This window comes from Hypanus sabinus, chromosome 3, assembly GCF_030144855.1.
Source record: "Hypanus sabinus isolate sHypSab1 chromosome 3, sHypSab1.hap1, whole genome shotgun sequence".
NCBI classification, from domain to species: domain Eukaryota; kingdom Metazoa; phylum Chordata; class Chondrichthyes; order Myliobatiformes; family Dasyatidae; genus Hypanus; species Hypanus sabinus.
In genome coordinates this window covers 50,836,967-50,854,750 of record NC_082708.1, presented here as the reverse complement: position 1 = coordinate 50,854,750, position 17,784 = coordinate 50,836,967, and the positions used below count along the sequence as shown (strand labels likewise).

Genomic DNA, 17,784 nt, shown 5'->3' with positions numbered 1-17,784 from the left:
TCAGCATAAAGCAGTTCTGCTTTTTAATCCAATTCCCAATAAACAGTTTACCAAGTAGCCTCGCTTCTCGACCCTTATGCGTTATAAAGCATCGGCTAGACTTTTGTCCTCAAACTTGAATCTCTCCATGTAGAATCTGCCTGGCTTTGCAAACGTCCTATTTTCTATGTATTGTTGACAAATGCCTGTTATCTATACTGCAGTTGTGTGCAGCTTCAAATTAGACTTCTCCTCCAACTGGACTTAACCGAAGTTGTTTCTTCTCTGTACTTCCAATAATGTAGTTTATCCTCATCCTCCCGAATCTTCTTTTTCTGCTTTTGAGATTTTAACGTCGCAACTTATATCTTCTGCTTTATTTCCCACTAACGTGAGATAACATTCATTTTTCACTGCACTTGGTCAATCATGACGGCATTTTCAGCAAAGTCTTCTCCACATTGACATCACGAATGGCTCAGCTGCACAAAAGGGAAGGAGAGTGGGAGTGCAATGTTATATGAAGACATTTTAAAATTGCAGATGCTGGTAATCTAAACTACATCAGAAGAGGCTGTAAATACTCAGGTTTCCTGGGAGGAGAAACAGTTATTGTTTAAGGTGGTAGATCTGTATGTCATCAGAAATGATAGCACAGATGTGATGAGGGTCTTGGTTGTTATGGAAACAAGATGTGTTTCTGTAAGTAGATGTGACTGAAAAGTGTTCTCTCCCCATTGGAGTTTACTGAAGAGCTGCAGAACATCCTCAAGGGCAAGAGTGAGGGTCACATTGCTGTCGGTGCTGTTAGAGGAAGGGTGATGTCCTGCAGCATGCAGATTTTAGGGAGCAGGATTTCAAGGGTAACATGCTAAAAACTGGAAGAGCAGAGCAAAATAAAATGACGAGATGGTGGAAAAGGGATGGCTTTAGACTTCTGGTCAAATGAGATCCATTATACATAACTAATACCATCATGGCAGATTGTTAGCCTTTAACCTCTGACAATATCAATACATGTATGGGGGGTGACAACTCTAGTTTCAGTTACCTACAGTTAGTCAGTACTGACAGCTTAATGTGCCAGTTTCAGAGGAATCAACGATGTATATAAAAAAAAATTTAAATCTCCTAATCTAATCAAGTTAATGTAGGATATAGATAGCCAAGATCTGAAGGGAATAAAGTTGTGGAGTGTAGAACTCAGCAGATGTTTGAAATGAGAAGGCCGGGATCAGTTGATCTGCCATCTTGGCAATATTTAACAGTCACTGAAAACTTCAGTTGTACAGAGGGTACAATGTTTGTTTATTGAAGTCCCCTGACTTTGGACAAAAGGTTGTAAGAGTATTTGTCAATAAGTTGCACTCATCCTGTTACTCAAATTACTTTGATTTACTAATTTCTCCACTCCAATAAGCTTTTAATTTCCTTCAGAACTTGATGCATATTATGTTGTCTTGTAGTAACCTGCTCACATCCCTTCTGGCCTAAAACTTTTGCACAGTACTATATATTGGTTAAAATAGGAAGGTGGCTAGAAATAGAAATAAGAGCTTTGTATTAGCTCAGTAGTACTGAGTGTTATTTGGTAACTGGAAAGGCATAATACATAGTATATAACTTTAAAAGAAGCTTTCTTGAAATAGAAAAAAAAGCAGAGGTTGATGGGTTCTTAATTAGTAAGGGTGTCAAAAGTTGTGAGAAGAAAGCAGGATAATGGGATTAAGAGGGAAAATGAATTAGCCATGATCGAATGGCAGTGTAGGCTTAATAGGCCTATGTCTTATGGAAATGTGTACAGGATAAAACATATAGAGGGCCCTACTTAGGAGGTGCATTACCAGACCTCGTCTTAAGGAATGAGGCAGAATAGTATCTGAAGTAGCAGTCAGAGAGCACTTTATCACTAGTGAACAGCATTCTACTGGTTTTAAGATGTGATGGAAAAAGATTGTACAGGTCCCCAGGTTAGGATCCTAAACTGGAGCAAGGCTAATTTGGGGAAATTAGGGAAGATTTATCAGGTCAATTCGGAGAGCCTGTTTCAGGGGGAAGGAATAAATGTCAAGTGGGAGGCCTTCACTAGTGTCAAGAGTCGAGGGGTGAAGAGTACACCTGGTGATTTTGGGAACCCTGGCTATTGGGCTATTGAAGCTCTAATCAAGAAAAAGACAGAAGCTTACATTGAGTTTAGGATGTCTGGGGTGACTGAATCCCTTGGCTATAAAATGATTAAGAATGTAACTGAGAATGAAATCAGGTGGGCACAAAGAAAATGTGCGATGGATCTGGCAGGCAAGGTTAAGGCAAACCCCTTAAGAGTATTATTAAGCGTAAAGGGATGGCTATGGAAAGACTAAGTCCCCTTAGAGATTATTAGGGCTGCCTACATCTAAGGCCATAGGAGATGGGTGGAAATATTAATGAATATTTTGTTATGGAGTTTACCAAGGAGAAAATCTTGGTTACTCAAGAGAGAGGAAACAAGTAGAGATGTTTTGGAGAACATTCATTTTACCAGGGAAGATGTACTTGAGCTTGCAGCTCATTACGGTGGATAAATCCCCAGGGCCTGACTAACTGCATCCTTGGACTTTGTGGTAGGATAGTGAAGAAAGTATGGAGTCCCTTATGAAGATGTATGTTTCATTTTTAGCTTCTGGTGAAGTTCCTGAAGGCTGAGAAGTGACTAATGTCATTCTGTTGTTTAAGAAAGGTAGGATGGACAACCCAGAGAACTACAGGCTTGTCAACCTGACATTAGTGATTGTGAAGGGTAGGATCTGCCAAGATTTAGATAGTGGGAGTCTTAATTCAGTGTTGCTTTGTGCATAGCAGATTATGTTTGACAAATTGTTTAGAACTTTTTTAAAGATGTAATGAGAAAGGTAGATGAAAGTAAGTTAATGAATATTGTCTCTATGGGTTTAACAAGACCTTTAACAAGGTCCTGCTTGGTAAATTGGTTTGGAAGGTTAGGTCCCATTATATTCTGTTCTAGTCAGGTAGGTTGAAATTTAGAAGTAGGAAACAGAGTGCTGGTTGAAGGTTATTTCTCAGTATGGAGACTAATAACTAGTGGTGTGCTGCAGGATCAGTGTTGGCACCCTTGCTATCAGCAATTTATAAAAGTGCATCATTGAAGTAGCTCTTGGATATATACGTGAGGGTTGTGGCTTAGAGGTATATGGTCCTAATACAGGAAATTAGGGCTAGATTGTGGGGTTTGAATCCATGTTGTATTGCTCTCTGACTCTCATTTATTGTCATCTGGTAAAGAAGAGGGAAGAGTTATATTCAATGAATCGTTTAGCTAATTTAGAAGGTCATTGCTAAGGAGCCAGTTTTGTTAATGGTCAAGAATATAATTGACAGTGGGAAGCTAGTAAGAGAGTCTTTCAGTGTAGGTGCAGAAGTCCATTATCTCATATAAGTAACATTGTCATAAACCAAAAGAAACTTGACTGCTCTCACAAGAGAGTCCAGTAATCATTACTCACTTCTCTTGAGGGATTGTGAATCTTCACTACCACCCCCCCCCCCCTCCAAGAGCTTCAGAGGCTGAATTATTGAATAAATTTGAGGGTAAAGTCAATTATTATTGTAACTGGGAGTTAAAACTTATGAGGAATAAGCAAGAAAGTGGAGCTGAGATCAGATCTGCCATGATCTTATTGCACAGTGGACGAATTAAACATTGAATATTTTTTATTTCAAGAAAGTTCCTTTTATTTTATAGTATTGTAATATGTCTTTACAGTTACCAAATAACATTTAATCCTGCTGAGCTAGTACAAAGCTCTTATTTCTGTTTCTAAACCATCTTCCTATTTTAACCAATATATAGTACTATGCAAAAGTCTTCAGCATCCTAGCTTTATATATAATTACACTTTACGCTGACAAATTTTGCACGAAAGTTGCTAACTCGGTTATGTTAGATGACCAATAGATTAAAAATCTGTTCCTATTGAGAGAGACAAATACATGTTGGTGATCTTTCATCATGATTAGTCTAATGACAAGTTATCACATTTCATTTTGTTTCTCCTCCTGGGGATACTGCTTGACCTGTTGGGTATTTCCCAGCATATTCTATTTTTCAGATGTACAGTATCTTTGTTCTGTCTTCAGTGGCAGTATTTTTTTCTGATAATATGACAAAAACAGGGAAAAAGAAAGCACAGATGCTTAAACCTATTTTCTTTATAATAAATGCTCCAGGCATCAAAATTAAAATCTCAGTTCTTATTAGGAATTCTGTGTGAAAATGGAATTGTCATGTTAAGTGATACAGTACAATTCTAATGGTTTTGAATTACTGTGTTTGGATAATTGCATTCTATTGTAAGAAACCACTTAGATATTGGCAGGTAAGATGCTTCTCTATAGAATTATATTTCTCTTTAAAATCAGTACCTTTTGTTGAATAAAATGGACTGAAGTACTTTGCTGTAGTAGTCTTATCCTTGGTAATTTGTGCTTTAAATCTGATAGACTGCCTTTGCTTGTCTAGTTAATAGTGAAAAGTAGTTGTTAGCTGCCCGTCTCTAGTAATTAGTTAATCAGAACTTCACACTGCTTGTAAGAAAAAGGAATCCATGGTTTCATTTCTGAAGTACAGTACATATGTATAAACCCAAAATTCTATCGGTGCTGAAAGTTTGAATAAAGAATGAAAATAATATTATTAAGCTGATTGGAGACAGGATCAGACAAAATAATAAGTTCGTTAGGTCATGGTTTGAGTACTGCATGTCAGTTCTGATAATCATTCTACAGGAAGGATGTGTATGCATTAGAGAGGGAGCAGAGGGAACTGATTGGGATGTTGCCAAAACTGGGTAGTTTTCTTTGGAATGGCAGAGACTGAGGAGAAATCTAATTAAGCTGTATAAAGTTCTAAGGGGTCTATGGAGAGTAAATGGGAAGAACTGAATTTCAAAAGAAATGACCAATTTTCCTTCGCAGAGGGCTCAAAGGCCAGGAGGCATATATGTAAACTCATTGATAAAAGGATTCAAGGGATTTTTTTTTTTCTTTCATCCAGTAATGATTAGAAACCTGAAATTCACTGCCTGAAAGGGTAGCAGAAACCCTTGTTACATTTAAAAGATACTCGATGTGCACTTGAAAACCCATGACCGTTCCAAAACAGTTGTGTGTTAGAAAATGGGTTTAGGTTAGGTAGTTCTGGTTTAGCAAACTTTGGGCATTCAACCTTTTGTATCAATGTCTGTATATTTTCTTAGACTCTGTGATTCAACAGTGGAAAGTATTGAGCCAAATCATGTTGGACCAGTTAGTGTCCGAACCTCCCTGCTGTGCTCGCTCACCTGGCCTTCATTTTTTCAATATGGAGGATGGAATGAGGTGACCATCCACCCCTGAGCTGTAAGTAGGTCTTGGGTAGCTCCAACCCCAGAGAGCCTACTAGTCAGAGATATTTTAAATAATCAATAGATTTAACTAATTCAAATAATATTTAAGAAATTAAATCAAACATATTATAGTAATTTATGTTTTAAGCTAAAATAGCTTAAGCACTCTGCAGTATTCCCAGGGTCATTGACTTGGTTCTGCAAATTATCACTATACTGTTGGATTTGGTAGTCCAGCAGTTGGGTGTGAATGCAGGTGCAGAGGATTCAAACTTAAAAGGACATTTTAGACTTCAGTGTTTTAATGCACACCTGGAATTCCAAGATGTCCTGGACCTGGAATGCCATATAGCCAGCATTCTCCTGCAGAACCACTGAATGTGGAGAGTGTAATTCAGTTCAGTGTTTCAAGTTGAATAACTTTCATTTGTTCTCATGGAAGCTCTAAAACTCAATGTTAGCTGACACATCTGCATGATTTATTGACTATTTCCAGTTTTTTTCTGATTCTTTTGTAATAACTTGCTTTTTGCCGTTAAGAACATAAAAAGCACAAGGCTTTACAGTTTTTCCAGTTTGCACAACCATTCAGTAAGATTTTGGCTGACCTCATCTCTTTTCCTGCTTATTCTCCATAACCCCTGACTCCTCTAAAAGCCTAAGATCTATCTCCAACTTCAATATAATCCTATAATTCAATCTGCACAATTCTCTGCAATAGGGAATTCCTAGATTCATAACACTTGTAAAGAAGACATTTCCTGTGAGCTCCACCATGAAACAGCAACACATTATTGTCAAACTGTCCTCTAGGTATAAGTTGAACCAAGATAGTGTAGAAAGATGGCGCTGATAAGTGGCGATTCTTGAGTGCAACTCCTTTGGGAATTTTCAAATATTCCCATTTATATCAACTGCAGCTGAAATCCATGATCACAACTGTGGGTACTTCAGAAAGCAGTATCGTTTTAAGACCATTAAAAAATCTATTGATTCTCAAAATTGACAGGCTCAAGACACAAGTATGGTTTCCATTGTACAAAAAGGAAGTATGGAGGCTTACAGGTATGATTGAAAAGACACACTCTGACTATCCTGATGGCAGATGTACGGTCTCTTTTTAAAAAAAAAGAAATTGAAGACCTCAGAGCAAGATTGCAGTATCAGAGATATCAGAGACTGCTGTCTGCTTTGCCTCATGGAAACCTAGCTCACCTCCACCATTTTGAATGGAGTGCTACTGCCCAAGGGTTTCATCATTCACCACAGAGACAGAATAACTGGATCTTTTAAAGGTAGAGGAGGTGCAAAATGCTTTACAATTAACACATGGTGCACAGACGTAGAGGTTCTGTCTCAATCCTGCTCCCTAACTTGGAACATCTAGCAGTCATCTGCCATCCATTTTACCTGCCAAGGGAGTTTTCCACTGATATCCAGGTAGCAGTGTACATTCCACCTCAGGCCAACATCAGGTAGGCACTGGAGGAGTTGAGCACCATGATGATTAGTTATGAAATGGCACCTCCTGATGCCTTCCTATCAGATTTCAAACAGGCCAGCTTGAAGAAATCTCTGAACAACTACCACCAATCTTTTCCCCCATGAACCAGAAGAGCCAACACACTTGACCACTATAAAAAATGCTTACCATACCATACCATCCCACACTTACACTTTGGTAGGTCTGATTGCCTGGCTATACTTCTACCCTGGCATACAGGCAGGCACTAAAGTTCTCACCAGTGGTGAGGATCGTGAAGATACAGTGAAGGGAGGAGGAGGAGTGGTTACAGGACTGCTTTGAGTCAGTGGACTGGACAATATTCAGGGATTCACCTTCAAATCTGAATGAATACTGTGTAGTTGTCACTGACTTCATCAAGACCTGTGTGGATGAGTGTGTGCCTTTGAGAACATACTGGGCACGCACACCAAAAACCATGAATGAAGCAGGAGATTTATAGCCAACTGAGAGCCAGATCTGTGGCATTCAAGACCAGTAATCCAGAACAATACAAGAAGTCCAGATATGAATTACAGAAGGCTATTTTAAGAGTGGATTTATTTAAAAAAAAATCCAATTGAAGTTAAGAGATGAAATTGGATACACATCACCTCTGGCAGGGTTTGCAGACTATTACTTCATATACATCTCTTATTGTAATTTATAGTTATGTAATGCAACGTAGTAGTACAGTAGTACTGCAAAGCAACATATTTCATAACACAAACGAGACAATCTAGATGCTGGAAATCAACATAAGAGGGAAAAGAGAATGGTAAATGATAAAGGGAGAGTCCTGAGTAATTACTTCCCCCTTCACCATTCCCCATTCCCATTTCCCTCTTTTAAATTATCTTCTTAACTGCCCAACACCACCCTCTGGTACTCCTCCCCTTTCCTTTCTTCCAAGGCCTTCTGTCCTCTCGTATCAGATTCATCTTTCTTCACCATTTGACTTCCCAGCTCTTTAATTCACCCCTCTTCCTCTGGTTTCATCTACTGCCTTGTACTGCTTCCTCCCCTCCCCCACCATTTTAGTGTGACTCTCATCCCTTTTCTCCCCAGTCCTGATGAAGGGTCTCAGCCCAGAAGGTCAACTGTTTACTCTTATTGATATTTCACAACATGTTAGTGATAGTAAACATGATTCTGATTCTGAATTCACATTCACCCTGACAAGTCCTTCAGATTCCTGTATATTTCAATTAATTCATCTTCCATTTCTATCTCCTCAATCATTTCATCCTAAGAATCATCTGGGAAAATTGAGTTATCTCTAATTTAAGTATATCCCACCTTCAATGTTATATGGTTATAAAACCAAGATTTTATGGAGTACTATGGTCTCCTGTACTGGTGTATAATGGGGATAGTTAATAATATGCTAGCAATTTTCCCCTGCACAACAAAAGCTTCCTATGTCTTAATAAGTATACCTAAGCAATTAAAGTGTTCTATTGATTCCATGCAAATATGAATTTTAGCATTATTTTGTGTAGTTTTTTTAATTAAACTGCTTCAAACAAATGGGTAAAAGAATGTCTCTGAACCTCTTATGCTATTTTTCTTTGTTTTTATATGATGTAGACCTCCATATCATTAATTAACTTATGTAATCAGCACAACAGCAATGTCTGTATTTTAAATAAACAATAATTTTGATTGCCCTGGTACTCTTTAGAACTGAAAATGGAATTCTGTAGTTCAATGATGAATTATGAATAATGCTTTGTCTTAATGAAAGCTAGTCTTTTTAAAAATATTTTAAATCCTTTAAGTGTATCTTATGAATGCACTCATTCCTCATCATGCAGAAATATTTCAATCGCTATGCTGAGAAGTACCTTTTCAGGGAATAAAATCAATTGAAATATAACTGTTACTGTTTTATTACAACATCCAGGAATATTTTCATTCCAGTGGAGCAGTCATTACTGATAGAAGTATTGACATAACATTTAGAACCAGTATGTGGAATAAAAAGGAAAAATGTGATCATTCAGAATATTTTTCTAGCTATTATTCCATAGATGTTGATAGTTTTCTAGTAAATTGCTCATGTTGTCACTTTCAGCTGAATATCAGAAGATAGTTGTAACTCTAAAGCTGGACCAGGTGCTGTCCCGACTAGATCTATTCATTATAATGTGAAATAAGTACCATTCTGCTAAAATCTGTACAGTTGAACAGTTTCTGCTCCTCCATCATCAGCATTGTCACCATTACCACATCACTTACACAGCTTCTCTTCACTTATTTTCTTAGAGTGGACATCTCCTGATCAGGAAATTAATTGCTGAAAAGCTGAAGATACCTTGGAATGAAATCCAATTAAAACGGACAGCCAAAGGAAAGCCATTTCTAGCCCATCCTGTCCTTGACATGATCCCAAATTTTAACTTCAATATTTCACATCAAGGAGATTACACTGTTCTGGCAGCAGATTCTGATTTGCAGGTTGGTGTAGATATCATGAAGACTGAATTTCCAGGTAAGAAACTTTAGGATATTTTCTCAAGACAAATTATTTGTTAGTTAATGGTGCTTAAGAGTAGATAAATGAAATTTAATTTACAGGAGGAATGGCACAGATTTAAATCATATTAGCTCAGGAAATTTTCCATATTCTCCTCGTCATTTCCTAGTAGGCAGTAAACATTTACTTCTATTCTTCTGGCACCCCTACTCGTCTTTTTTATAGATTAGATTAGATTCAGCTTTATTGTTATTGCGCTGAGTACAGATACAAAGCTAATGAAATGCAATTAGCGTCTAACTAGAAGTGCAAAAGAATAGTGTTATTTACAAGATAACTGCGAATAAAAAGTAAGTGCTATAGCACACAAATGTAAAAGTGCTAACACAGTACAATATGGGTGCAATACTGTTTAATATTAATTGGAAATTGAGTTCTAGTTGGCCTTTGCTGAGTAATGACTGCCTTTTAAATCAAATTTGCTTTAAGTTGGGAAGTTCCTGAAAAAATTCTGGAATTTTGTTGTCAAATTTGTAATGTAATAATTGTATTTGTGATTTGTACAGAAAATGACGTGTGAGGAACAAAGTAGTTTTGTGACAGTATCCATGTTGCTAAATGTGATGTGGAGCTCAAAAATTGCTTTCGCAAAAACATCATTTTCTTTGAGACTCTTAAATCCTCTTTCTGCCTGATCTACATTTGAATTTGCAGCATTTTACATACCATCCTTTTTTTCTCCATTCTTCTGTTATTTAGTGTTTTGTGTTCTGATATTTAGTGTTCATACCTTTTTAAATAGTAAATAAATTAACAAAAACTGAGGACCTTGCGTCCATTCACTAGGTGAACCACACTGATGTATTTAGGTAGAATTGATATAAAGAGTTCATTGCAGAATAGTAATCAAATTTAGTATTTTTATTTTTTTATTTCAATAGTATAGCATTTCATTTTCTCTCAACTTACATTAGTGTTCTGTTCATCTTGTATAAGTTATGTATAGTTAGGCGTAGGAACCATGTGTCTGTTATCTATTTACATTGTATCGTGCTACACATTCAGTATGCTAACTAATCACATGAATTGGGGTATTGCTTATTTCAGGCAGTTTGTAGCCTGAGACTGGCGAAGGTCGTATATTTTGCTGACTGCTGAGATGACGCTAATATTGCTGAGCTTACGCTTGGGTATACTTAAATTCGTTTCTTCAAGATTGTATGATTACTAATAAAGGATCGAATAAGGGGTTTGACTTTGGAGCAACATTGGAACTGGGGCAGCATGATGTCATGCAAGTATAACAACTCCATAGCAGTCGCAGGCTGGCAGCAGTAGTTTTGGATTTTTGTTTAGTTTTGCTGCTAAATTAAGTTTATCTGTTAATTTATGTTTGTAATACACTTTACTGCAGCTGCGAAGGGCTATTTTTCAAGTCGAGTCTCTTTTTATTGTCATTTTGACCATAACTGCTGGTACAGTACATAGTAAAAATGAGACAATGTTTTTCACTACAGTTCAGCAACACTATGACTATTTTGATCTCTTTGCACTAAAATGGGCTTTATTTTTTCTAATTGTGTATAATTTGTGCTTAATTAATATTTATCTTGTGAATGCTGCTTATATGATGCCATATGCCTGTGATGCAGATGCAAGTAAGTCTTTCATTGCTCCTGTGCTTACATGTACCTCTGCATGTGTCAATAGACTTGACTTTAATGTCAAATTTGTGCAGGCAAGTGGTTGGTATATATATGGGCATAATTTAGTTTGCCGAAAGGCCTATATTTATGTAGCAGGTATAAGATTGAGACTAATTTCTGCAGGGAACCAAAAGGTGAAAAGGATGCTACAAAGATCTCCTTAAGGTGAATAGATTTGAGGTGCAACGATGGTGTCATGGCTTTGTGTGGGGTAGGCCATGTCTTACAGACTTGAGGTCCCAGACAGCATGGAAACAAGCCCCTTCAGCCCAGATCATCCATTCTGACCATGCTGCCTACCAAGCTAGTCCCATTTTCTACATTTGGCCTACATCCCTAAACACCCACATTCTTATCCTAATGTCTTAAATGTTGTCTTTGTATCTGCCGCAACTACTTTCTTTGGCAGCTCATTCCATATATGCACCACCCTCTGCGAGGAAGTTGCCCTTCAAGTACCTTTTAAATTTTTCACCTCTCAGCTGAAACCTGTCCCCATTAGTTGTTAAGTTCTCCTTCTCTGAGAACAAAACTGTTTACCGTATCTATACCACTCATGATTTTATCTACTTTTCTACATTCCAAGCTATAAAAAAAACGAATCTGCCAAACCTCTCCCTTTAATTTAGGCCTTGAGTCCTGGCAGCATCCTCATAAGCATTCTCTGCAGTCTTTTTAATCTAAAGATGTTGTTTCAGTAGCAGCTGTCAAAACTATAATACACCAAGTATAGTCTCACCATCTTGTATAACTTCAATAAAGTTCCCACACTCAAACAATTCCCAGACTGAAGGCCGCAAGTTGAATCTATCTTGGCCAACCTGTCTACCTGCGTGCTAACTCCTTGGTCCCTGTGTTCCACGGCACTCCGCACGGCTCAGGCTCAGGCTCCCACGCTGTTTGACTCTCCACAATGCAACATTTAACACTTAACTGAATTGAAAACTATTTACCACTCTTCGGCCCAATAACCTAGCTGATCAATATCCTCCTGTAATTTTTGAAAACCCATCCACAATACCATGCGTTTTAGTATCTTTCACAAACTTACAGCCATGTTTTGTACACTCACATCCAAATAGTTTGTATAAATAATGAACAACTAAGATCCCAGCACTGACCCTTGTAGTCTGGCCGCCCAGACTGTTGATGTTCACACTCTGCATTCTACCATCAAGCCAGTTATACATCTAATTAGCTATCCCTCTTACGATTCCATGCGATGTAAACATCAGACTAGCCTGAAGGTGAATAAAATTAATTAAGGGTAGCACAGTACACATATACACAGCAACTTGCTTTCAGTTGTTAACAAGGTCTATCAGGGAAGCCTGATTCAAAAGATTAAGTCTATGAATTGAAAACTGTCTTGCCTATGGAAGACAGAGGCTAGTGGTGAAGAGGTGTTACTCTGACTAGGGGTCTGTAACCAGTTATTTTTCTGCAAAGATCAGTGCCGGGACATCTTGATAAATGATTTGAGTGCAGTTCCTCTTGCTGCATTATGGGAATGTTGTGGCAGCCATCGAAGTTGTGACAAAAGGTTCCCCAGGATGTCAGCTGGATTAGAGGGCATTAGCTAGTGCGGGGGTCGGCAACCCGCGGCTCCGGAGCCACATGTGGCTCTTTTACGTCTGTGCTGCGGCTCCCTGTTGCTTTGGGAAATAATTGGTCAGTATTTAATTAAAATGTATTTTATGTTGGTTTGTTAGTTTTTGAAATGTAATTCTAAATTTGAAGATTATGGTGATCTTGTACAATCTAAATAAGACGTTGTGGCGACCCATTTCCTGACACATCCAAACCGGCTCACAATTAGCCAGCGTTCAGGCTAAGGGAGATAGCCTACGGGGGTTTGTGAGTACGTGTCTTTTGCAGCATCCGCGCCCATGGGGGGGGCGGGTTGAGGGAGGCTTAAAAGCAAGGCTGTTTAGTTCAAATAAAGCTATCTTTGACTGCAGTTTACTGACTGCGTGTAGCACACCGCTATAACGTGTTTTTATCGCTGGCTGTCCAGAGGGGAGGTGCTGAAACGCTTTGTCGCGTGTCTGGAAGAAGTGAAAACTTTCCTGGGCAGCAAAGGGCTCACCTTTCCTGAGCTGGAACAGCCTGAGTGGCTGGAAAAGCTACACTTCATGGTAGACATGACAGTGCACCTGAACACGCTGAACACAGCTCTTCAGGGGAAAGGACGCACAGCCCTGCACATGTTGGAGGATGTTTTGGCATTCGAGCGCAAGTTGACAGTGCTTGCCAGAGATTTACAGAAAGGCACATTGTCTCACTTCCCCAATTTGAGAGAGTTCAAACAAGGTCACGACATGATAAATTCGGAGTATTTACATTCTGCAATCTTCGCAATGCAAACATCATTTGGGAAACGCTTCTGTGAGTTCAGAGAGGAAAAAAACACATTATCCTTCCCGGTCACTCCCCTAAGCATCAATCCATCCCTACCGAATACGACTGCATTGTCAGGTGTGAGTCAACCTGACCAAGTATGATAAATATTTTAATTGCCTATTATTTTACGTATATTCATATGTTTTCATTGTTCAGTGAAATAGTCCTTTTATTTTTCAGGTTGACAGCTGGCTGACGTTATTTTTGGTTTGCTGCTGGCGGCAAATTTAAGTTTAGCGTTTTTCATAAATACAAGAAGGACTCAAATAGACGTTGAGTATTTTACTTAAAAGTAACCTTCAACCCAACGTCTTATTTTCGGAGTTCAAAATATTTTTGTTGCATGCAGAAATGTAATTTCGTTTTCTCTGCAGGAGTTCATCAATTTCATAAATGCAACACATTATATTTTGTTTATACATAGCATAAAGGCAAAACAAAACATTGTATGCAGTGTTATTTCATTTTAAATGTCAAACGGGTTTTGCGGCTCCCAGTGTTTTCTTTTCTGTGGGAAACGGGTCCAAGTGGCTCTTTCAGTGGTAAAGGTTGCTGACCCCTGAGCTAGTGGGAGAAGTTAGACAAATAGTTTGTTTTCTCTTGGAGCACTGGAGGCTGAGGGGCAACCTATAGGGTAGATGGTCTTTTTTTCCTGAGGTGGGGGAAATCTCAAAAATACTAGAGAACAGAGCTTTAAGATGAGAGGGGGGAAAGTTCAAAGAAGATTCGAGCAAGTTTTTTTTACACAGTGGTTGGTGCCTGAAATTTAATGCGAAAGTAAGTAGTGCAGGCTGATTTAATAGCAACGTTTAAGTGGTATTTGGGTAAGAACATGAACAAGCAAGGCATGGAGCAATTTTAGATCACCTGCAGCTGAATGGGATCAGTTTGGGTTGGCATCATTGTTGGCTCAAGCATTGAGCTGGAGGGTCTGTTCCTGTGTTGTACTATAAAACTTTTATATTTGCATGGTTTACTTGTAGCTTGGTGGAAAGAGTAATTCAAAAGCAAGAAGAAAATTGCTTGCAAGTAGTATCATGCATTCCATTAAATGTAGTTTGAATCTTAATAAGTTGGTATCATTGCCATTAAAATTTTAAAATATTCCCTCAGTAATTATGAACAGATTCCACAAGGTGGTGCCTCTGAGCTGTAGTTATGTTTGGGCCCAAAAAGTGCAAAATACAGCAATAGGTAAAGTTTGCCAGTTTGCAGAACACAGTTCTTCTATTATGTAGTTTATACAGTGAAATAAAACAAAATTGAAATGCATTAAAACAAACTGGTTGAATTTGAGAGACCTGACAATTGAGAATTCTAATGGACGGAAGATCTGAGACAGGTGCGAATAAAATGCATAGTGATCCGACCTTACTTTGGTAATGGTGTCTACTTCTGATTGAGGAAAGAATAACCAGTGAGGCATTCAAGCACAGGACGGTGATGACTAGACCAAAGCTGATCTCTTGTGCTAAAGGAATATAATAGAGCTGTTGAATGATTTTAAATAATGAATCATGGCAAGATTTTTTAAGCTATTAAGTTTTAATTGCATTGTGACAATAATAGAGTACGGAGATTTTGAATGATTTAATCAATGCCTTTGATTTTGAATGTGTTATTGGAATTTTTTTCAGTTAGTCGAATCCCACTTGAGGCCTTCTCTCAATTTCTGTTGCATCTTACAGTCAGTCCTGAAACATCAGCTCTCAAGTAATTAATTTTCAACCTCCTCTGCATCACTAATTTCCTTTGCTCATTTTTTTTATGCTGATTATTAGCAACACACCCAAAACGCTGGAAAAACTCAGCAGGCCAAGTAGCATGCCTGGAGAAAAAGTAAACAGTTGACGTTCCGGGCTGAGCCCTTTCATCAGGGCGGTTTACTCTTTTCCATCGATGCTTCCTGGGCTGCTGAGTTCCTTCACACACTAAAAACACTGTTTGCTTTGCATTTCTGGCCTCTGCAGATTTTCTTGTTTGTGATGCCAATTATCTAGGTTGGTTATACTCAATTTACCAAGGGAAGAGGAATAACAAAACTGGTAAATGAGCAAAGGTGAATCCAGGTCCACGCCATGTTTGACTTTACATTGTACTTCAATTGTGCTGACAGATGGAGATCAAGATTGACTGAACAATCAGATAAACTTTCAAGATAATTTAGAAGATCCAAGCCTTAGGAGCTGGCTCTAGATCTAAGCAACAGCTGCAGAATCAAGTAGTGAGTTCATGTACTCAATGCTGTCTTTTTTTGTTATATCTTTACAAGCAGGCTATCCTATTGTATCATTACCTTGCAGGACCTTGGTTTTACACCAGGTCTTCGTTCATGTCCTTTGGAATGTATTTCAGATACTTCATGTACAACATGCACATCAACATTCAGCAAGTGTGTCATTACCTTGGAGCAAGTTAATTGCCCAGTTTAAGATTACTGTACCATTCTGATACCCCTGAGGGAAGAACCTACCTTAACCATATTACCATTACACAAGTGAAAAGGACATTATGTAGAATTCAGTCAGGGCTAGTGCAGTCTTTTTTTCCATTGGCAAATTGAAGGCCACGGTGGCCAAGCCCTATTTTGAATCTGATCCATGGTCCATCTTGGAAGGCCTAAATCAGATATTTTATCTCTTTTTCAGTTGACTGTTATTCTTCAGAGTTATTTATCAGAGATGGTAATGGAAAGTCAGGTACAAATAGTATTCAACATGATTGGTTGATGGGTTGGATTTGTAAAATCTGTTAGTATAAGGATATGAGAGCCCACATGGCTGAAGTTTCTGGGATAGTTCACAAGGTGCAGGATAAATGTGTTCCACAGAGGAAGAAGTTCTCAAATGGCAGGGGTAGGCAATCGTAGCTGACAAAGGAAGTTAAGGACTTCATAAAAGCCAAGGAAAGAGTATATAAGGTAGCAAAAGCAAGTGGGAAGTTGGATGATTGAGAAGCTTTAAAAACCCAACAAAAGGCAACTAAAAAAGCTATAAGAAGGGAAAAGATGAAATATGAGGGCAAACTAGCCAACCAAATAAAGCAGGATACCAAAAGTGTTTTTTTTAGTTATATAAAGAGTAAAACTGAGGTGAGAGTTGATATTGGACAACTGGAAAGTGATGCTGTTGAGGTAGTAATGGGGATAAAGAAATTACAGATGAACTTAATGGATACTTTACATCAATCTTCACTGTTGAAGAAACTAGCAGTGTGCTAGAGGTCATTGAGTGTTTGGAAGTAGGAGTGAGTGCCATTGCTATTGCAAAGGGGAAGTGCTAGGCAAACTCAAAGGTCTTACGGTGGATAAGTCACCTGGACCAGATGGACTGCATTCCAGAGTCCTGGGAGAGGTGACTGAAAAGATAATGTATGCATTGCTCATGATCTTTCAAGAATCACTTGGTTCTGGCCTGGTCCTGGAAGATTGCAAATGCCACTCACTCTTTAAGAAGGGAGGAAGGCAAATGGAAGGAAAATTATAGGCCAGTTAGCCTAACTTCAGTGGTTGGGAAAGTGTTGGAGTCCATTATTAAGGATGAGGTTTTGGAGAACTTGGAGACTAATGATAAAATAAGTCAAAGTCAACATTGTTTCTGTAAAGGGAGATCTTGCCTGTGTTACGTACCCCTAGGGTTCATATTTTCTGTGGACAATAACTTTAAAATGTTGGGAGAATGAGACTGGCTTTTGGACACTATTTGAGCTGTTACAAAGAGAGAGAGGGAGGTGTCCAACGCAGTGAGAGAGAGAGGGAGACTGAAACTGTTCGAAAGATTGAAATTATGGTTTCTCTGAAAGTTGTTTACCTTTCTGCAAGGACACTTGTCTGCTTGTTAAAGTTTCCGCAGAGAGGGGAGGGCGGAGCAGGTTGATGGACTGCGGTTGTCCAACATGAGATAAAAACCAGCTCTGCTCACGCACAGACAGACACACAGTTTCGGACACTGGATGAGTTTGTTGTGCCCACAAGAAGGTGGGTTTGTGGAAGATTGATTCGGAGAAATTGATCAGTGGCTCTTGCAGTGCAGAAAAGATGTGACCGATGGGGAGTTAATTTGTTTATGCAACTCTGGCCTGGGTTGATAATTCCACCACGGAAGAACGGTCGCCTATGTTTTATGGTCACAGTTGCTGACTTTAAAGGAAGAGAAGAGGGGAGAGGAAGGTTTGAAACAGAAGAAACCTAGTGACAAAGAGATCATTGTTTGGACTCTGTCCTAAGTAGCCCGTAAGGGTGAGTTTGAGTTCCATTCGAATACGAAGGTGTGACTGTCACGTAGTTAATCCACAGGAGTGGGTTCTCTGGTGAGGGGGAAACCTTTGTGA

At 38.6% G+C, this 17,784-nt stretch overlaps 1 protein-coding gene across 1 annotated transcript in view; it reads left to right on the top strand.

The window, feature by feature from the left end:
• The window catches only part of aasdhppt (aminoadipate-semialdehyde dehydrogenase-phosphopantetheinyl transferase), a 62,281-nt gene that overhangs the window by 502 nt on the left and 43,995 nt on the right, over window positions 1-17,784 (top strand). The window contains exon 2 of the mRNA XM_059964310.1: window positions 9,136-9,361. Coding sequence (XP_059820293.1) covers window positions 9,136-9,361 — 226 coding nt within the window. The remainder of the gene's footprint in view (window positions 1-9,135; window positions 9,362-17,784) is intronic.